This window comes from Limanda limanda, chromosome 2, assembly GCF_963576545.1.
Source record: "Limanda limanda chromosome 2, fLimLim1.1, whole genome shotgun sequence".
NCBI classification, from domain to species: domain Eukaryota; kingdom Metazoa; phylum Chordata; class Actinopteri; order Pleuronectiformes; family Pleuronectidae; genus Limanda; species Limanda limanda.
Window position 1 is genome coordinate 9,091,527 of NC_083637.1, and position 22,638 is coordinate 9,114,164.

Consider the following 22,638-nt stretch of genomic DNA (forward strand, 5'->3'; position numbering starts at 1 on the left):
TAACAGTGGAATGTCTGCGAAGGCGCGGGTGGAGCGAGCTTTTTATCCACGGTGGCGAGAGGACACGAGTGACCTTTTGCACTTGCGCCTTCTCCTTTTTCACGAATGTGCAGCAGCTCCACGTTAATCTTGTTTTGTGCTCACGCAGCAGCAGAGAGGAGGGGAATTAGCTGTGAAGCACGGGATTCATTTCTAATCCTTAAAGATGAAATATAAGTCATGAGAGAAAACTTCCCTCTGATGGTGTCTATCCTCCTCAAAACAACCCAAAAGAGACTTGTCCTTCTATGACACATCTGTAAAGACCTTTATGAAGGGTGTCTTATTATTAAGTGGAAAAACATTATTTTCAAAAGTAAGGAGGTTTGTTGGAAAAGAAACTTGATTTGGACAAAATTCATCTGATCAGTTTTAAGTGGAATAACTTTATTTTATGTTTTAGATCAAATAAGATACAGTAACATAAGGGAATACAGTTGTCCTTGTGGCAGATATTTAAAAAGAGGTATGATATAGAGAGCGATATAAAATTAATAGAAAAGTAAGAAATTTAATAAAATAATAAGAATAGCAAAATAAAAATAAAGAGATAAATATAGACCACATATTCAATACATTTAAAAGTTAGTGAAGCTTAGGATAATATAAGTCCACTGGAAAGTTGGTTCCTGCTGCTAAATGCTGTTCTGACTGTCACCACCAGTAAGTATTTATATTTCCAGTCATGTTTCCAGTAGGATTTACTCTATAGAAACAACACTAGTACATTAACTCACTGGAGGCTGCAGAGATTAACAACTGGAGGTAATGAGCTCCATTGTTCAGTCCTCATTTTAAAGTTGGGGATGGTCCTTCTCTGTTTCAGGTCCATGGTCGGCTGAGTTTGGTGTGGACGAACTTGACTGGGCCGCACTGAGCCCTGACCTCAATCCCATAAAACTGCATCAAACACCTTCGGGATGGAGTAGCTAACTCATAGAGGCTGCTCTGTTCTGTTCCATTCTCAATCCAGGATCAGGCCTGAATGAGCTGATGACCTGCACTTTCTCAGAGGAACCATATGATGAGATAAAACATTCCTCTGACCCGATTACCATAATCCTGGTTTCACGCTCATCTTTAAACCTTGAGAAACGCTTCAGCCTGTTTGATCTCAGTGTATCTGAGTCGTTTTTTTACATTTACAGACCCAGATCTGTAGAATCCTTGTAAGAGGGACACATGTTTGCTGGTGTTTAGTTGAGGCCATGTATAGCTGCTTGTTCAGACTGCAGGAAAACCAGTTTGACCAACAAAGTGAACACACGATGACTGTGATTAATGAGCCCGCAGCACTTTACCACTCATATTTGAAATTCTTCTAACCTGGAAAACTTTCAGATGATAAGCTTGTTCATAAATGAAAAGCAAAATCAGCTTATCACTGTTTGTAAAGTGCATGAGAGGCCAATAAAACCCTATACCACTCCAATCTGTAAATATAGTTTATAATGCTGTCAACATGTTAGTAAACCAAGATTTAAGTAAAAGCTTGATAGATTGGCAGTTCTGCTATGTTAAAAACCTTTAATATTTCATCCTGAAAGTAGAAGAATATTCAGGTAAAGTAACCAAGTAATGTAATAGTACTTGAGTATAGTAGAGAATGAGAAAGAGGCGCTTTACACATCGAAGACGCTGAGGAAGATGTCAGCCGCCTGAATGTTACAGACATTTTCTTGTTGTTGTGAAAATGTCTGACTCTGCTGTGTTCTTCATATGTGAAAGGCAAAGTGCACATCTGAAAACAAACAGTATTACTATATATGTGTCTACAACTTTTATTGAAGAGCAGCTGAAGGACAAAGTGAAGCCTCTCCAAATTAAACACGGATGTAATATCCATGCAACAGTGCTGCAATATTACTAGTAACACATTGTGGTCAACCTCATTAGAAACCTAAGAAAACTGCATCATACAAGATATGTTTCCTGTGATATTATTGACTGATTCCACTCAGATCCTGTGTGTTGTGTGGACTCGGAGCCTCCGCCCTGTTGCCTGCTCCCGTCGGGATCACACCACCTTCAGCTGAGTCGACTTACCGCCGCTGACCGCAGGCTGAACCCCGAGTTGGCACCACAACAAACCTTTGCCCTGTGTCCGGGGGGAGATTTGCACCGTGGTCAACTGGCTCCAGACTTATCGCTGTGCGGGACCAGAGCAGGGCTCTTTAAAATTAATTCCTGGTCAGACAACCTGTGAAATATGTCGACTTTATTTCTTAAAACCCTAAGTTGATTACCGGTGGAGCCATTTCCTCGAGACGCCAAAGAAAAACAGTGACTCAGCAGCATATTCCTTTGACTTGATCTACAGGGTAAATAGATGGGGGTTTGCAACTGCAGGTTATTATATTGCACAGATTATATGTTGGTTTATATTCTGATGTAGAAGAACAGGAATGTCAGGCTGGCCTAAACGAGAACAACAACGCCAGAGCACGTCTCAACCTCCAGGACACAGTGTTCAGAGCGAGTCTCCACGTCTTCATGGCACTTAGAGGGAGAAAGAGACACTTTCCATCTGGTGCTTCTGCACAAAGAGGCCAGTTCAGCAAAGGTTCAGCTCTGTTTAGGTTCATGTCCCTGGCAGTTCACTCTCAGGTCAGCGAGGCTTTATATCCATCAGGAGCCTGTTTCTCCCACATAATAAAAAGCAGGTCACCGGGAGGTGGTTAAAGGACGATTTATCATCTAAAGTCAACACGGGGCCGACGGACAAATCGTTAGTTTGCTCTGTTTGGTCACATGTGTCTTCACTGTTTGTTTTCTCCTGCAATCTGAGGAATATGGAACATAAAACCCATTATCTACCGCGGCCATGTTTAAATTTACTTTAGTAAGATATCAGAGCGATAAGTCCCTGTGGCTAAAGGGTGATATATGGAAGACTTGAAGCCATTTTTCCAGGAGGGGCTGCACACAGGAACGCAAATGTCCGAGTCCTATGCTTTGGAAAATTCATAGCGAGAGACGGAGTCAAAACTGGAAGAATAAAAATATCTCAGGGTGAAAAGAGCTGTCATACACGTAGAAGAAGCTGACGAAGACGGCAACAATATCACTTTAACTCACTTTTACCAAGCAGCAGCAAAGACGGCATGTAATTTATAATTTCAAAATAAAAGACTTGCATTAACCCACTAACCCTCAAGAATCTGCAGCAGTGAAAAATGTGCGTTTCTGAAAAGAAGCATCAAACTCATCTGTTACAGGAGGAAGACGAGCATTTACTGTGACTCAAAGCAAACACAGAGGCATGAAACCAGAGACATGTGGGAAGGAGGCCGTGAGGGGATTGGCTGATTTTTACTGTCCTGGAGTTGTGAAATTAGATATGTAAGTACAATAAAGTTTGACGTCTTTGAACATACAATAAATCAGGTTATAAGTTAGTTTAAATTCATGTCTCTCTGTGGGTAAAGTCCTCCACAGCACAGCGGCAAGCACCAGCGTGTGTTGTCAAATGTTTGTCCTGTTTGTCACACTTTAATCACACTTGTTGCACGATACACTGCAAGAAGTGCAGCTGATTGTGCTTTTAGTTTCCAACCTTGATTGTGACTGAATCTCATTCAGGTTCCTCACCAGTCTACTCCACATCACCACTCAACCCTGTATCATCCTCCAGAAGTAAATGTTCACGTTAAAAGAGAGAAAGCAGATTTATGCGTCTCCACTTTGTGTGTCGGCTCAAACAAAGACTCACATACTGTATGTATCCAGTTTTTAGTTTTGGGGAAAATGCCATTAAACTCTCTTTTATCCAGAGCTACCAAATGAGCTGCATGACTCTGTGTACTAATACATGTGAGCTCACAGATTGTTTGGTTTACTGTGGTTCCACTCCCACTAGTGGTTTGACTGACCAATGCAGCCAGTTAGGACATCGGTTCCATTTAACCCTTTTCCGTGGTGTTCAAACATCACCACTTTTTACAGTTGCTTGTTTCAACAGTCCCAGTATGAAGTAACAGTCAAATAGAGATTGGGACAAATCCGATTCTGACCTGATACCCTCATTTGCAGGACAACAACATTTTCTTAGGCGCTTTATAGAACATTTAAACAAAACTAAACATTGTTTGCTCTTAAAGCTGCTGTGGTTACAGGTTGATAAAATTCATCTACACAACTGACTTGGTTAAGATAAGGAAATTATTAACAGGAATCTTGTTCTTGTCTCAAATATGCAATTCCAAAAATACAAAATGTCATAATTTACATTTGCAATCTCAGAATTGTGATTACACCTTATTCATTCAAGGAAACTACTTATATTACACATGTTTCACTAACTTTTTTTAAATAATCATTTTATTTTTGTCCTTCCAAATAGTTCAAGTCAAGTCAGTTTTATTTACATTGCGCCAAATTATACCAAAAGTAGCTTTTGAACCAATGTAAAGTGTCTTTGAGCAGTTTTAAAAGTGATACATGAATAAGATGTATTATAATTGTAATTTTCAAAGAAATAATCTCAGGGCTTTTTTATCACATAGAAAGATCTAGATGTTGATATCACGATATTATTTATATATATATAAACTTCAGATTGTTGGAGACGTCCCATTAAAAGTTCATATGTGACCCTTGCTGAAAATTTATATTTTCCTCAGCAATGTTCACAAACACAAATGTATTTATACACAATGCACCAATGTAATAATGTTATAATGATTTTTTCTTAAATGAAATGACTCATTCTGTGTTGTTGGTGATCATTATCATAAGAGTAAATACACTGCTTCAAGCTTAACTGGAATATGCAGAAATAAGATAAGATATCTATAACATATAGGTTACTCTCAAGGCCTGGACATAGCTGAGTCATCAGTTTTTGGACTTGCTCTGTCACCTTTACAACACAAACACGCAGTTTGTGACATCAATTGTCAGTAACCGTCTCTCAGTCAGACATTTGAGTCACGGCTCTTTCCCAGCTCAGTGAGTGGGATGTTTGCATACGAACTTCTAATCAAACACTGAACCCACGACCTTGTTGGAGATAAATATCCCACCGAGTCCGACTGCTCTTCATTCTCCGAGAGTTTGCGACCACGACTGGTGGCTGGAGCAACATGGGGCCATCACTTCTCACAGCGGCCGGAGCTCTTCTGCTTCTCGTCTCCTTCTCTTCTGCAGTAAGTCGCCGATTCTAATCCAACATTTTTCACTGATGCAGTTTTCGTCAGCAGAAACAAAATCTGAATCCTTTTCTCCTTTTGTTTTCCTGCAGCAGCTCAGAGGAGACGCCGCCCCATCGTGCACCCAAAATGACGGCTTTGTGAGTAAACTAAGACTTTTAATGTTTTTGCTGTGTGACTTGCATGATGTTTTTAATCATTGAGTCACCCCATGATTGACATTTCTCACCTGCTCTTTCTGCACTCAGGGGTTATACTGTCCCACAACATGCGGCGTGGCCGACTACATGATAAGATACATGCCAACGGTCGAAAGGGATTTAAGCCATTTGCAAAGTGAACTGGACACAATCGCCAATCTGACCCAGACCGCCGAAGAAACAATCGTCTTCATGAAAGATTCGACTTCTACAGTTCAAAAGAGCGGCCTACAAGGTGCCTGACACAAAATCATTGCACTTTTTTAAAGCAGTTTATTTGATTTAATAATAACTAAACCAGTGTCAATATATTGGATGTTTTATCGAACTGGGTCGATTTGATTTTTTTTTTTCAGACACTTACTTCAAGAAGTCGTCGAACATGCTGGACGATGTGGCTCGCTTTGAAAAGACCATCATCGCACAAGAGCAGCAAATATAGTAAGTTACCATGAGAAAGAGTCAAATTACTCAAGTATTGTATTTAGTAAAAGTTTGAGCTCACTACAACTTAATATAAGTACTTATGCATATCTTAGAAGTCTTGATGCATTGCAATTAGGGTTGCAAAATTCCGGAAATATTCAAAGTTGGAAACTTTCCATGTGAATTAACGGGAATTAACAGGAATATACACAAATATACGGGAATTAACGGGAATTAACAGGAATTAACTGGAAATGTTGTGGGTAATTTATACTAACTGTATTTACCTTGTCATATACAGACATAAATATAAACATTTTGTTTTGTCATAGGCTGATTTGAGCCCTGAGGAAACTTTGGGCACTTGACTATATGCTTCTGCATCTTTGTGTCATTCTTAACAGGTCTATGCACAGTATTTGCAAATGTACACAGCCTTTCGTTCTACATTGGATGGGGCGAAATGTCTCCACACATGAGATAGTGCACGTGGCATTGTTCTGTAGAATAGAAGATGAGAAAAAAGTATTTAAAATTAAAAATATTTTATAATTGATGAATAAATGAATGGAAATAGGCTAGATGAACAGAAGAACAATCCTCAATCAGCATGCTAATATATTCTCCCCAGTAATATCATTGAAACTTACCTGAATAGTCCTGCACACTACAGCAGGCCTCAATAGCCCTGCTGTAGTGTGCAGGATGCTGGGAGTTATCTGTGCATGTGATGGAAGAATGCACAGTGGAGGTTTGAAATTCAACGTGCAGCGTGTGCTGCATTCCATACATCTTTAAAATAGTGTTTTGAATGATGTTTTTGCTCAGCGTTTAATTTGCGTTTTTTTTTTTTTTTTTTTCAAAATTCCCCAAATTCCCGAGCTTAACTTCCCATGGAAAGTTTCCGGAAAGTTTCCGGAAATTTACTGGAAACTTTCCGCCTCTTTGCAACCCTAATTGCAATAGACACATATTTATATTTAAAAGTAGCTCCACCGTTTCCTTTGAAATAAATAATTTAATAAATGATCAGTAATTATAACCTGATTCAGTAGCATTTGATAAATCTCAAGTATAATTCGTAGAATAACACTTTCAAAGAAATCATGTTGTACTGTCCATGGTTGTACTTCGTCCTTGTATTGGAGTATTTCACAAAGTACAAACTCTGCTAGGACCCTCAGGTCAATGCACGCCAGCCTCCTCGCCCACGCAGTTTGCACTGAGCACAGATCAGATGGCGATTTGCCATCACACGACTCAAACTCATGACAGATTGTTTTTAGAAGCACTTCAATTCCCAAGTTTGATTTGCCTTTTTTCCAATTAATTCTCATTTTCTTATTTGATCTACTTTAAGTATTTTTTATTTATTAAGAAGGCAGGTGTGAATTACTCAGGAAACAGCTCATTCAGCTCCTGTTTGTTTCTGTCCCCCCCCCCCAGTGAACTTCAGAATCTGATCTCCTCTAACGAGAGGAGAATGGCCGACCTGAAGCAGCTCTCCATTCAGCTGCAGCAGAAATGCACCGAGCCCTGCACTGACACGGTCGACATCCAACCCATCACAGGACTTGGTAAAAAAGAAAAAGAGACTCTAATCAAATCAACTCTGACCCTCAGGCCGTTCCAATTTCACAAGAAGTTTCTCAATCGTTCCTCATCTGAACAACATTTGTCCTCGTTCAGTGTTTAGTCAGAAAATCAATACGGTGCATCAGTGCAGAGTAAACAGCTGTATTCCACATGTCATTTGTTTTGACCTCATTTCAGAGAACTTTTTCCACATCATTCTGACCAACGACTGATAATGAATTTGATCATAAACTGAAATAAGAGAGTTTATGAATGATATTTTTTTCTTTCCACCAAATTGACTAGTGCTTTTCTTCTTCTTCTCTCCTTTTTTGCCAGATTGCCAGGACGTTGCAAACAAGGGTGCGACCGTCAGCGGTCTTTACTACGTGAAGCCGCGGACGGCCACGGAGCAGTTCCTGGTCTATTGTGAGATCGACAGCTTCGGACGCGGCTTCACAGTCATTCAGAGGGTACGTGTCACTTCAACCAGCAAGAAAACTGACTCTGTGAAGTCTTCATCCTGCAGCAGAGGACTCACATATTACTTTTGAACAGTCAAATAACAAGTAATTTGCAAATAAGAACAAAAACACCAAATACTACTACTACTGAAAATAAGCACTTTTCAAAACAAAGTTACAAAGTGCTTCATAAATAGAGAAAAATACATAAAAAGAATAACATAGGATCAAATAAAAACAGTCATAAAGGAATAAAGAAAAACATAAACTGACAGATATTTGACCAAGTTATTGACTCTAATAACTTGGTCTATATGACACAACAGAACTGAGCATTTGGTTTAAACACGGATTTTCTCATTCTGGGCAAGTGGAAAAAAAAATTAGATCATGTGATATTGTGACAAAAGAGATTTACCTGTTTGTCACAATTAAACGATTAGATACATTTTTTAAATATAATAATAATAATAATAATAATAATACCAGCATTTCTCCCATGGGATCAAAAAAGGATTATCTTATAGTGAGAGATATATAAATGTAATTCCCTCCCTTTCCTCACTAATAATTTTTTACGCAGTCCATTAGTCAGCTACACTTTAATACTGGACATAGAACTATGTTATTCACTTATTATAACAACATTGTGCTTTTTTTCCGCGTGTCCACAGAGACGTGACGGCAGCGTGGACTTCTTCAAGGACTGGATCCAGTACAAGCAGGGCTTCGGTTACCTCTCCCCAGACGACACCACCGAGTTCTGGCTCGGCAACGAGAAGATCCACCTGCTGACCATCAGCTCCAACATCCCCACTGTGCTGCGGATAGAGCTTGTTGACTGGGAGGGCAACAAAAAGTATGTACACACACACAAACACACACACACACACGATAACAGATTATATAAGAGGCGAGCAAAGGGACTCTCTTACAAAGCAAACATGACCCCAGTGATGAGGTTTCCCTTTGAAGAACAAAAATACCCCAAACCCTAAACCCTCCATCCCTCCCTGGGCCTCCTCTTTCTCCAGGTATGCAGACTACACCATGTTCAAACTGGGGACAGAGGCCGACAATTATCGTCTGACCTACGGTTACTACTTTGGCGGTGACGCCGGCGACGCTTTCGATGGCTACGACTTCGGAGATGACCCCAGCGACAAGTTCTTCACGTCGCACAACGGCATGCAGTTCAGCACCAGCGACAAGGACAACGACAAGTTCGACGGCAGCTGTGCTCGCCAGGACGGCTCCGGCTGGTGGATGAACAGATGCCATGCCGCACATTTGAACGGCAAATACTACCAGGGTAAGAGCATGTGGCTACAATCAGGGCTACACCCTGTTAACTTGGAGTTGTTTCCAGCAAACACAGGGAAATCCAGGGTGTTGTCTACTCTAAACTCTCTGTGTTCCCCCTTCATCCAGGCGGCAGATACACAGAAAAGGATGCAGGTGAATTTGGCTACGACAACGGCATCATCTGGGTGACATGGCACGACCGCTGGTACTCCCTGAAGGAGACGACCATGAAGCTCATTCCCCTGAGCCGCATCGCAGCAGGCGGCGGGGAGCAGGCCGGGGTGAAGCAGTTTGGCGGACTTTAAATTTAGTAAAACAAACACACACACATGTTTGTGGTCCGTACTCAGAATGTTCAGCACGACAACCCTGAAATCACCCCCCGATGAAATAAAATGCTTCCATGGGAAAATGTCAGACTCCATGGTGTTTCTCCAAGTGATGTCTGCGTGTTGTGGTGATCTGACGCAGCCGGACACTCACACTCTCCTTTCTTCCGTCAGTGTTGTTTTAGAGCTTGAAATAAATGTCTTTTCTTTACCAATCTGATTTGTCGTTACTTTACCAAACAGTTCAAACACCAGCCGGTAAAGTCTGTAGCAGCCATAACATCTGTTTTGTAAAACAACGTGAGATTCAGACTGAAACACAGAGAAAGTGAACATGACACCAACAAGATCTGTGTTTGAACCGATCCTGAGACGATTCAAATGTTTTTTAGTTGTACACAGAGTGTGTATAAAAAACACTTTAATGCAGTTTAACAGACCTGAAATAAAAAATATACTACCTGTAAATATTTTGTCAACTTCATTTGTGCAGAATATCATCAACGACACACTGCGACAGTATCAAAATCAGAATGTAGTTTTTACTGCAGATTTCCAGTCTCATTCTTATTAGACAACACACAAACATTCAGAGAAATTATAACAGAAAGATACAAATAGCAGCCTATTTGTTTTGTATTTTATCAGGAAACAGGATTTGAACAGAGTCTGGCGATTTGCTTTAGAAGCAGCAAAACACAATCCATCAGTAAAGGTTTGTCTCCAAAAAATGAATTAATAAAAGATATTGACCAGGACAGTAATACTCAAAATACTGTGGGTGTATGATTACGGTAAGTTAATTTAACTGAAGTGCTGCTCATCTCTTCATTACATGTGGTTGTTTGTTAAAAGCAAAGTCACATGAAGTGGATTGGTATTTATTTTCCTCCTAAAAGACCAAAATTGAACTTCATATCTCAGCCTGGACAAATTATTAACTTTATATAATTGTCCTGTTTTTACTTCTCAGTGATTAAGCCCGGAGTAACGGTTTCAGCTGGAATAAAACTTTTTATATGCGACCGCAGTTAATTATTAAATAATAAAACAGGACACTGAAGCCGCTCTTTGCTTGTGTTGTGGTGACAGACTTCTTATCAGATCATGTTACTTTGTGTATTTTGACTCACACAAGAACAGTTTGTTTACCTTGAGTTGTGTACTGGTAGTACTTGTCCCCATGCATCATATCACTTCCCAACTGTGGAGTTCAAATTCCATCCGGCTCATTGCAGAAGTTTGTGCCAAAACGGCAAAGGCCTGTTTGTGGTTATTTACACATTAAGGCCCGTACGCAGCTCAACACTGCCTGAAGTCTGCAAGATCAGATTCAACTAAACTGAAATATACAAGGAATATGTTTTCTGCTATATCTGATCGTTTGGTTCTCGTCCTATTATGTCACAACATGGTTAATTAAACACTATGTCTTTTACTGGCTAAACTGTTTTTGGCTTTGGAGGATTGGAAAACCTTAAATCCATGTACTTTGTTAGGCAAACATGGCCTGGTACACAAAGACAGGAAAAGCTAACTTTGGCCTGAGTCACTCATTACACCCATTTGTATGTAGATGGGAAAAATTCATTATGCGGACATTTCGATTTTTTCTTGAGCAAAGGTGAAAAAAAGTGGAAATCATTTTAATATTCACATCCTTTATACCCTTCATATACAAATCTATACAACAAACACTGAACTACCATAACTAGAGCGAGAAAACAATACAAGGGAAACAGTAACAAAAATATAAACAAACCAGACATCTTGACAAAATAAGTAAGTATTTTAGAATATAGGACTAGATGGTGAATATCTTTTGTATGTTTGAAGGTCTTCGGCACAATTTAAGTTACCAACTACCAGTGGAGGTTAGCAGGTGTTAGCAGCCACCAGCTGATGCGTCATCAAGTGTTTTGGCCTCTTGATCAACGACGCAGGCCGAACCTGAGTGTGCCCTGAGGCTAAAGGTCAATCTGACTGGTTACTGGCTTGAATGGCAGCACTAGGAAAACCATGTGGCCGCTCAATGGATCAGACATCATTGCCTCTACACGATATTAAATTAAACACTGTCCTATTTTACACCATTGAACAAGATGGAGAATATCCCTCACCGGACTAATTAATGCCTACCACCAGTTGGTGTTAGCGGATATTGGGACACATCTTCAGATTTGCACCTTAGAGTCATCAGGTGTTTCGGCCTTTTTATTAAAAAAGTAAATTTATTTATAGTAAAGTAAGTAAATTAATAAATACATATAAAATAAATGTACAAATAACTAAATATCCTATGGAGGTAAATCAGTCTCATCAGATTTGTAAATTTGAAGCACTGACTGAATTTTTACCCATGTGTGTACAATTTACGTTTGTTTATAAAGTAAGAAAGGAAAAACTTATGTGTAAAACTTTTATTTTTGTTAAGCAAAAATAGTGTTGGCGCCTCCTCCACCTCCTCGCCGCTAGAGGGCGCTCCAAATCTTACAATGGTTCTTTGGGTTATCTACTTCCGGTGCAGCGGGTCACCGTGTGGTCTTTATTTGGTGATTTCCGTGTTGTCAGACCCGCGGAGCGACACGAACAGAGATTATTCACATTGTTTTTAAACTCCATCGTCTCATCAGTTTCTTCACCAGCAGAATGTCGGAGGTGAGTCCATGTTTGAAGTTCTCTTTCATATTTTCTTCTTCTTCGCTCCCGCTTTAAAACCCCGGAGCTTCGGGCCCCGGCTAACCACTGGAGCCCGCTACGTTAGCGTTACGTTTTCCTGTGTTTGGCTCCGTGTGTTGAAGAGTCTTATAAACCATTCAGTCCAAGGTGTAGTTGTGTTAAAGTGTGTCTCACTGAAGTCATGTGTTGTCCCGCAGGACGTCCAGAAACACTCGGTCCACACGCTGGTCTTCCGGTCCCTGAAACGGACCCACGACATGTTCGTGTCCGACCACGCCAAGTCCATCGCACAAGACGATGAAAGGTACAATGAAAGTTTTACTTGTCCCTTTAAAGTCCCATACATCTTATATTAAGTTTCTAGGACGTGTATTTATCTGAAGTATAATATTCTGCTTCTGCGGAGGGAAATCTAAACTCCACTGTTTTCAATCTGGGTTGTTTACACAATAAGATTTACCTGCTCCAACATCAAAGTCATTTTAATCCAATACTTGGTAATACATTTACTTTAGATTCTTAAAACATATTTACATATCTAATATCCTGCAAGTTTTTAATGCAAGATTTTTTTTACAGTAATCATAATTTCTAAACTTTTACCTGCAGGATTCATACGGTCATAGAAAAACCTGGAATAGTCATGGAATTGTAAAATGTGTATTTCCAGGCCTGGAAAAGTCCTGGAAAAATATAAAATCCCAAAAGTTTTGGAAAAGTCATGGAAATTTGTTATATTCATATTTTCATGTCGTTCATTTACGCTGAGTTTTAAATAATTCATATCTTTTAAAGAAATACGCTCAAAATATAAGCAGGCAAATGCTCTCAAACTGACTGAGTTAGTATGAGAGCGTATGCGTAAGGTTTACTGTATGCCTTAGAATTCTCATTGCTAGTTTAAATACTACATTTTGTCACGTTCTCATGTATGCACAGAGATTTCACAAAATGTTTGGACATGGAAATTTGGTTAAAAGTCGTGGAAATTCATTGGTCAAAATGTGTATGAAGCCTGTACCTGATGTATAAGATGGTGTCTTTGAAGTACACGTTTATCTTGTTCCTTGTCCAAATCAATTTGTGTGTTTTTCTCTCATTTGTAGCCAGAAAGTGAAGCTGGGTGTGAAACTCAAAGCGGACTACGCAGCTGTTCTACACATGCCCGTCCTGAAGGAAGGAAAAGACCGAGTCCCACATCTCCCCGGCAGCATGCCAGGCCACCAGAGCTACGCAGCAGGTCAGGAGGACACGGAACACTCAGATATAATCATTTAAAAACTAGTGAGAGTAACAGGTTCATATAAAGTCAAAGGAGGAAATCTATCCCCTCAAATGTCAATACATCTCCTTTACTTATATCCTCAACTAAGTGTAATAAATTAAGTGAGCAGTCAAAGCAAGAACGCACTTCTAATCAGTTTTGCATTCAATCTGAATTAAGTTCCTTGTCTGAAAGCAAATTCTTCTTCTTCTGAACACTGACATATTTTCTTTTCTTGTGTTTCAATAGATGACCCAGAATACCTGATCACCGGGACACATGCGTACCCCTCTGGACCTGGTAAGTACACTTTAACCAAGCTTCCTACAACCGTTCACTGAACTGCTCCAGTGTTCCCAGTGTCACACCAGTATTCCCAGTGTCAAACCAGTGTTTCACCCAACAGGAGTTGCTTTGACCGCTGACACAAAGATGCACCGGAATCCCAGTGAGGGAGGAGTCCTTTCCATGGCGTTGGCTTTGCCGCCCTCACAAGCCAGGTACACACCTTTTTTTGTCTTTCAGGGATGGTGTTGGTAGTAATTTATTCGAAATACGTATTGAAGTTCATCAACGGTACTTATTTTGGTCGTTGTTGTGTTTCAGGCTGGACATGAGCCGCACTGCAGCCAGTGTTGGTGACATCCATCGACACGCTGGAGCAGAGAGATCTCACCCTCACTCCACTGCTCTGGTAGGTTCCACGTTCACTTCATATGATGAAGTGTTTGTCTTTGGTATGAGAAGAAGTTCAGAGTTGATATGAAGAATGTGTTTCTTTCAGTCGCTCTTGGAAGGAGGTGGCACCAGAACTTCTGCGCTCATGAGAAAAGGACCAACCATGCCCAAGCCCCAGTGGCATCCACCGTGGAAACTGTTCCGGGTAACTTCAGAATCATTTTTATCTTAATACAATATTTTCTTTCTTTTGTTGATACACACACACGTTAAGGTTTGCCCTGCACCTCAATTTTAATCTGTGTTTTGTCTGATAGGTCATCAGTGGTCACCTTGGCTGGGTGAGGTCCATCGCTGTGGAACCTGGGAACCAGTGGTTTGTCACTGGGTCTGCTGATAGAACCATTAAGGTGAATTAAGTGGAACTAACAGACTAACAGTGGAGACACTATATCTACATATGTTCTTGTAGGATCTTAATATGACTGGAATGCTGTTTGTCATAACAGATTTGGGACCTGGCCAGTGGGAAACTGAAACTCTCTCTGACCGGACACATCAGCACGGTGCGTGGTGTGGCCGTGAGCACCCGCAGCCCCTACCTGTTCTCCTGCGGTGAAGACAAGCAAGTCAAGTGTTGGGATCTGGAATACAACAAGGTTTGTCACCCTCCTCCAACCACTGAACATTTGAACATTTGTGCATTTGCACTGTCTGTTGCTTTTTTTTCTACTGTATTATCCCGCCTATAGTGTATTCATATTTATATATATTTATATTTTGATCCTGGTCATAATGTATTCATCGTTCTTATATCATACAATTCCTCTTAATACTGTAATATTCCATATATATTTCTTACTGTACAGATCTTATTTATTTACATTTTCACTTTAATATGCACAATACTCTGCACTTTTAGTGCCTTTTTTGCACTTCTGGCTAGATGCTAAACTGCATTTCGTTGTATAAGTACCTGTACTGTGCAATGACAATAAAGTTGAATCTAATCTAATCTAAATAGTCACTCACAGAGAGTCACTGTGAAACTTGCACTTTCTTTGTGGAAGTCTCTTGACAGTATGAATCTGTTCCAGGTCATCAGACACTACCACGGACACCTGAGTGCTGTGTACGGCATCGATCTGCATCCGACCATTGACGTGCTGGTGACGTGCAGCAGAGACGCCACCGCCAGGGTAAACTTCTGCTACATGTGTTTAATGGATGAAGTCATGTGACCGGTCTAACCTACAGTTTGTTAAAGTGTCTCAAACAGTCTAGTGGAGATCAAACTTCCATCAGATTACTGCCGTTAATTAATCCGTAGACAATGTGATGTTTTAAGTAAATTCGTCCTCTGCAGGATTAGTGTAATGGACTAATTGTGTTTCCTTTCCGTCCACGCAGGTGTGGGACATCAGGACGAAAGCGAACGTGCACACGCTAAGCGGCCACACCAACACCGTGGCCACAGTGAAGTGTCAAGCTGCGGAGCCGCAAATCATCACTGGTAGATTACAAACTCAAATAAACCATCGCCTTCAGTTTAAAGCTACTGTGATTTCTGCAGGTCAGTGGGTTTTCTACTGTTAATCCCAGATTGTCTAATTTCTTACAGGAAGCCACGATTCCACCATCAGGCTGTGGGATTTGATCGCTGGAAAAACCCGAGCCACGCTGACCAACCACAAGAAGTCCGTCCGAACTCTGGCGATGCATCCCAGACAGTAAGTGTGATGCTGAGTGGAGCCAGGAGTGTTTACACTCAGTCAATAGTCACTCAACAGGAAGTTAATACAGAGAGATTTGATTTATTGCTGTTAATCATTTGACAAATACTAAATGTCTCCATCGTTCTCCATTTTATTCTAAATGGACTAAACCTGAGATTTAAGTTTAGACACAATGAGCTCCTTGACATTTTACAGTGAACAATAACCCAAAACAAATAATGAAATGTGGTCATTAGTTCCAGTCCTACTTGAAGGACATGGTTTCCAGGTGCAGTCTCCCATTTGACCACTGGGGTTCAAATTGCCTCAATGTTAATTAATTTTTCTTCTTTTTTAACAGATACACGTTTGCTTCTGGTTCTGCCGACAACATCAAGCAGTGGATGTTTCCAGATGGCAACTTCATCCAGAACCTGTCGGGTCACAACGCCATCATCAACACTCTGGCTGTGAACTCAGATGGCGTCTTGGTGTCTGGAGGTATTTATTATTACCTTAACTGTTGCTCCCCCCCCTGTTTCATCTATAGAATATGAATATAAATTAGCTTTAATTCTTCTGTATTTGAGTCGTTATTTGACTAAAGATTCATTTGTGTCTTTTCTCTCAAGCCGACAATGGAACCATCCACATGTGGGATTGGAGGACAGGCTATAACTTCCAGAGGATCCACGCGGCCGTGCAGCCGGGATCCCTGGACAGCGAGTCGGGAATCTTCGCCTGCATGTTCGACAACTCAGAAAAACGACTGATCTGCGCCGAGGCCGACAAGACCATCAAAGTGTACAGAGAGGACGACACCGCGGTAAGTCTGACAGTTAAATTCAAAGCCGCTGTGTGTTTCTGTGCTCGTCTCCACATAGTTTGAGGAATTCTGTTTTCTTTACTCTCTTGCAGACAGAAGAAAGCCATCCGGTCAACTGGAAACCAGAGATCCTCAAGAGAAAGAGATTCTAATTATTTGTCATTTTTTCTTCTCAATAAAATGTATTTCTACCAAAACCTTCTGTTGTAGATACACCAATCAAGTTTTGTTAGTTAGTTACTTTATGATCAGGCAGATTTCTTCATCACAAGCGAACAGTCCCACCCCTCCCCCCCCCCCCCCCCCAAAAAATACAGTATTTCTGCTTTACTCCAAAAACCACTTGCAGTCTTCGTCATACGCCATCAGTCCGAGGAATTGGCCGTCTCGGACCGCCAGGAACCCCCCCGAGCGCTTGTGCTTGATGATGACGGCTCTCTTGTGGCTCTGGTCCGTCTGGTCCACCAGCAGCAGCCACTCCTCCGACTCGGAGGGGCTGACCTCAGAGTGGACCTGGTTCCTGATCCAGTCAAATCCTGCAGAGGGAAAAGACTGTGTTGAGAATTTGTAGAACATGTTTTGTTTTTGTCCTGACTCTAAAGAATTGCCAGTTGTACAGATGTGTCACATTTCTTTGGCTTCATTTAATAAAAGGTCACTTTTCACTTGTATTGTTCTGTTGAGTGCCGATGAATTTCTCTACTCACCCAGGAATCTGTTGGTGACGACGTTCCTGTAGAACTTACAGCCGTTGCCCTTCATCTCCTCCCAGTAGGAGTGATCTCCTGCAGCCTCACTCAGCTCCACTGTGTTCCTGCTCTCAGTGGTCGGGGGGGTCATCTGCTCACCTGAAAACAAGTCATGACTTTGTCGGTTTTTAACACGTTTAGTTTTAATGGACAGGTTTCAGGAGAGCCACCAAGATGAAAGAGTCACTTCACAGAAATGTATTCCCACCTCTTTTTAGTGTTCATCAATCATCAAAATACACTTCATACAATCAACACAAAAGTGCTTTAAAGGACAAAAGTAAATTATAACAGGAATAATCATACTGTATCTGCATAAATTTGAAATTAGTAGACACCAAAGTCGGGGAAACATAAACAATGTTGGAATCTATATGTAAAAAGAGAAAATACAAAAAGGAATTAATAAACACAGATATAAAATTAGATAATGTGAAAAACAATATCTAATTAATAAGAGTGAATCAAGTCTATACGATTTTTTGGACAATTCCATTATACTTGCATCATATACATTATTTGTTTGCCTAACTTTGTAACCTGACCTTGGTTACCTCGTAAGGAACTATTCAAATCCAAGCTATTATTATTAGGCTTATATGTATTTCAAAAAAATCATTGCATAATTAAGGATGAAATGTTTTCTATGAGAATTGTATTACTGGCATGAGGAAGACGCCCCTGAAGCCACATTCAAAAGTTTACATCAGAAAACAAATATTACCTATTGGGCAGTTGTTGATTTGCATATGGAAGTAACTGCTCCAATTCATAATTCTTTACAATCTCAAACCAGATATAACAGTAATGAAAATAACAAACTTTACTTTTACAGCACTTTTCAAAACCAGAGTGACAAGGTGCTTCACAAAATAAATTATAGCAAATTGTACAAGAGTCAGATCAATCAATATATAGTAGATTAAAGTTTGTAATTTGTAAATCAGATGCTCGTTTTACTTGTAATACAAATGCAATACTCGTTATTAAACATAGAATCAAATTCAAGACTATATTTCGGATTTTATTATGAATTTATATTCCACAGCAATGGGACACAGTGTGTCAAATATATTGTAAAAAAGCAACTTTTTGTTTAACCTAAAGTCTTGTTGATATTTATTTTGTAATGTTTATTATATGTTCTGTGCCTGTTGTAGAAAGTTTACATCAGAAAACAAATATTACTTATTGGGCAGTTGTTGATTTACATATGGAAGTAACTGCTCCAATTCATAATTCTTTACAATCTCAAACCAGATTTGGATGATATATAGATTTTACATTTGGTCTTTCATATCCATTAAGTGTATTTACATCTTTAGTGACCTTGTCTGGGTAAGTGAGATGTCTTCTTCGTCCGTTCTGTGACTGAACCAACCTTTACAGGACTGTCTCAGAAAATTAGAATATTGTGATAAAGTTCTTTATTTTCTGTAATGCAATTAAAAAAACAAAAATGTCATGCATTCTGGATTCATTACAAATCAACTGAAATATTGCAAGCCTTTTATTCTTTTAATATTGCTGATTATGGCTTACAGCTTAAGAAAACTCAAATATCCTATCTCTAAATATTAGAATATCATGAAAAAGTATACTAGTAGGGTATTCAACTAATCACTTGAATCGTCTAATTAACTCGAAACACCTGCAAGGGTTTCCTGAGCCTTGAAAAACCCTCAGCTTGGTTCAGTAAACTAAATCACAAGTATGGGGAAGACTGCTGATCTGACTGCTGTCCAGAGGACAATCATTGACACCCTCCATCAGGAGGGTAAGACACAAAAAGAAATTTCTCAAAGAGCAAGCTGTTCACAGAGTGCAGTTTCAAAGCACATCCACAAAAAGTCTGTTGGAAGGGGGAAATGTGGCAGGAAACGCTGCACAACCAAGAGAGATGACCGCAGCCTTAACCGCATTGTGAAGAAGGGTCGCTTCCAGAATTTGGGGGAGCTTCAAAGACAGTGGACTTAAGCTGGAGTCCAGGTATCAAAAGCCACTGTTCACAGACGTGTCTGGGAAATGGGCTACATTAGCCGTATTCCCATGGTCAAGCCACTTCTGAACTCAAGACAACGGAAGAAGCGTCTGACTTGGGCTATGGAAAAGAAGCACTGGGCAGTTGCAGAGTGGTCCAAAGTCCTCTTTTCAGACGAAAGCAAGTGTTGTATTTCATTTGGAAGTCAAGGCGCCAGAGTCTGGAGAAAGGCTGGAGAGGAGCAAAATCCAAGTTGCTTGAAATCCAGTGTGAAGTTCCCACAGTCAGTGATGGTTTGGGGAGCCATGTCAGCTGCTGGTGTTGGTCCACTGTGTTTCATCAAGTCCAGAGTAAATGCAGCTGTGTACCAAGAGATTTTAGAGCACTACATGCTTCTGTCTGCTGAAAAGCTCTATGGAGATGAGGATTTCATTTTCCAGCATGATCTGGCACCTGCCCACAGTACCAAAACCACCAGTAACTGGTGTACTGACCATGGCATTACTGTCCTCGATTGGCCTGCCAATTCCCCTGACCTGAACCCCATAGAGAATTTGTGGGGTATTATGAAGAAGAAGCTGAAAGACACCAGACCCAACAATGCAAATGAGCTAAAGGCCGCTGTTGAAGCATCCTGGGCATCCATAAACCCTAAGCAATGCCACAGGCTGATTGCCTCCATGCCCCGCCGCATTGATGCAGTAATCCGTGCAAAAGGATTCCCAACCAAGTACTGAGAGCATTAATGGACATTTTCAAATGTTTGATTTTGTTTTGCTGTTATAAATCTTTTTTTTACTTGGTCTGAGGAAATATTCTAATTTTTTGAGATAGGATTTTTGAGTTTTCTTAAGCTGTAAGCCATAATCAGCAATATTGAAAGAATAAAAGGCTTGCAATATTTCGGTTGATTTGTAATGAATCCAGAATGCATGACATTTTTGTTTTTTTAATTGCATTACAGAAAATAAAGAACTTTATCACAATATTCTAATTTTCTGAGACAGTCCTGTATATATACATTTTGAATATTTTGGGGTGTTTACCTGAGTCGTGGATGTAGAGCTCAGAGACGGCGTGACGGAAGCCTCGGCCTGGTTTCTTTTTCAGGCAGGGTTTCGGTGGCTCTGGTTCATCCTCCTTTTCCTCTCTGGGAGCTTCCTCCACGGCCAGGAGGTCACCAACGTTAAACATGATCTCCTCCTCCAGAGATCTGAGACACATCTCAAAGATCTCCTCGTCGTTTTCTGCATTTCTGCAACATGACAGCATTGAGAGTGGAAGTTGGGTGGAATATTCATATAGGTGAATAATATTTAAAAACATTTTATCATGGTTACACATCATTTTGGAGCATGATCTTCACATAAATGTCACTTTTCATCCTCTCAAGCTGTTGACGTGGTTTTAGATGTTCCACCTGCTCCTTTCAGAGGCCTCCTCACCTGAAGTCCACCCACAGCAGGCCTGCAGTGATCAGCCCCAGCCACTCACTGGCCTCCCAGTTCTTGGTGAGCATGACGGGCACCACGAGGACCGCCCTGGTGTCGGCGTAGTTGAGCTCCTTCTTGCAGCTGCGGGACGCCTGGTACTCCGGGGTCATGAAAGGGCAAATCACCACGGCCTCCTCCACGCCTGCAGCCATCCTGAAAACACACACAGACTAAACACATGTTCTAATCTATGTTACTCCCAAAGATAGAAGATGATATTTAATCTTACGCATCATTGATGTTCCCCTTCACCCCTCCTTCTACGTCCATCCACACTGGCAGCCCATCGTCTTTGAGGCGGTTGTAGATCTTCTTCACCAGAGCCTGGTCGTCCCACTGGTACGAGAGCATGATATGAGACGGCATGTTATCTCTTTTTATCGCTTTTTACCTCAAATCTATCTGAAAGTAATCGCGTGTGAAGCAGCTGAGACCAAAGTTGTCAGTCTTCTGAACAAACCAAACAAAAGCAGCATCAGTAGTTATGCTGAGTGTTTACTCGGGCACGCTGCTCGGGTTACATCTGTTGCTAGGTTACAGCGCCACACAAGGAGGACGCAGGATGGCTTGAGTGACCTGCAGCAGCAATAATGGCTTCACAATGACAATCAAGTATTGTTCCCACAGAATGAATTCATAGAGACATAAAGGTCTGATGTGTTAACCTGGGAAAAGTTCACTGGTAAAGAAATTAACACTTTCAATGTTCGGTGTTATTTTTAGCTAAATATAACAAATGTAATAATAGAAAAACTTTATTTTCACAGCACTTTTCAAAACGAGAGTGACAAGGTGCTTCACAAAATAAAACTGACATGATATCAAATTGTACAAAAGTCAGATCAATCAATATATAGTAAATTAAAGTTTGTAATTTGTAAATCAGATGCTCATTTTACTTGTAATACAAATGCAGTAATCATAATTCAACATAAAATCTAATTCAAGACTATGTTTCAGATTTTATTACGAATTTATATTCAACAGCAATAAATATATTGTCAAAAGCTTCAGCTTTTTGTTTAACTTAAAGTCTTGTTGTTATTTATGTTGTCATGTTTATTATATGTTCTGTGCCTGTTGTAGAACAAATTAAAAAACAAACGTGAAAGTCTGGATCATGTACAAACAGTTCAGAATAATTCAGATTTTAGGTTTTAGACAGAAAAATAAGTTATTGAGCAAAGTCAAAAAATACTAAATGTCTGGTATAACTTCATTTACCTTTGAATCAGCCCTTTTTCTGCCTTTGTGTATCCTCTCTTTTTTCCACAAGGAGAGAGGTTTTCATTTTACAACGAATTTTTTTAATTTATGATCATTTCTTGTAAAGAACAGGGTTTTAAGTTATTGCAGAAGGTCAAATTCTTTCTCACTCTCATTTTAGAGACAGTTCTCCTCTCTAACAGTAGAGGGAGCCCCTGCAATTTGATATGGACTTTTGCAAAAACATAATTAAAATCGTTCAGTCGTTAAATGTCTCACTTCACCACAATGTGGAGAAAGAAACCACAGATTGAATTCTCTGTTCTCCTCAGTGGATTTAAGTTCAATGGGTTGAATCTCCACTTCCTGTACCCTCCTCTTCACTTTATGACCCTCCACCCACTCACCGTGCCACCTGTCTGCACGTCACACTGAACCTAATCTCTTGGCCTTAGAAGAAGAAGAAAAAAATAAAACAGTTCAGCAATCAGGGCCACAGATGGAGCAGATCAGCGAGGGACGCACCCCCCGCGGGGAGGGAGGGAGGGGGGAGTCCAGT

General features: G+C 40.3%; 2 protein-coding genes across 2 annotated transcripts; both read left to right on the forward strand.

The window, feature by feature from the left end:
• Window positions 1–4,976: 4,976 nt before the first annotated feature.
• fgg (fibrinogen gamma chain) lies at window positions 4,977–9,703 on the forward strand. Its single transcript, XM_061092636.1, has 9 exons — window positions 4,977–5,186; window positions 5,282–5,329; window positions 5,438–5,624; window positions 5,746–5,830; window positions 7,262–7,392; window positions 7,730–7,863; window positions 8,529–8,713; window positions 8,889–9,166; window positions 9,286–9,703. The coding sequence occupies exons 1-9, from the start codon at window positions 5,124–5,126 to the stop codon at window positions 9,462–9,464; spliced, it is 1,290 nt and encodes a 429-aa protein (XP_060948619.1). The 5' UTR covers window positions 4,977–5,123; the 3' UTR covers window positions 9,465–9,703.
• A 2,325-nt stretch (window positions 9,704–12,028) lies between these two features.
• Window positions 12,029–16,847, forward strand: plrg1 (pleiotropic regulator 1). Its single transcript, XM_061086474.1, has 15 exons — window positions 12,029–12,146; window positions 12,365–12,471; window positions 13,274–13,407; window positions 13,681–13,731; window positions 13,838–13,931; window positions 14,038–14,125; window positions 14,216–14,314; window positions 14,427–14,519; window positions 14,619–14,768; window positions 15,207–15,308; window positions 15,520–15,622; window positions 15,731–15,839; window positions 16,186–16,325; window positions 16,457–16,650; window positions 16,743–16,847. The coding sequence occupies exons 1-15, from the start codon at window positions 12,138–12,140 to the stop codon at window positions 16,800–16,802; spliced, it is 1,533 nt and encodes a 510-aa protein (XP_060942457.1). The 5' UTR covers window positions 12,029–12,137; the 3' UTR covers window positions 16,803–16,847.
• The last annotated feature ends 5,791 nt before the right edge of the window (window positions 16,848–22,638 follow it).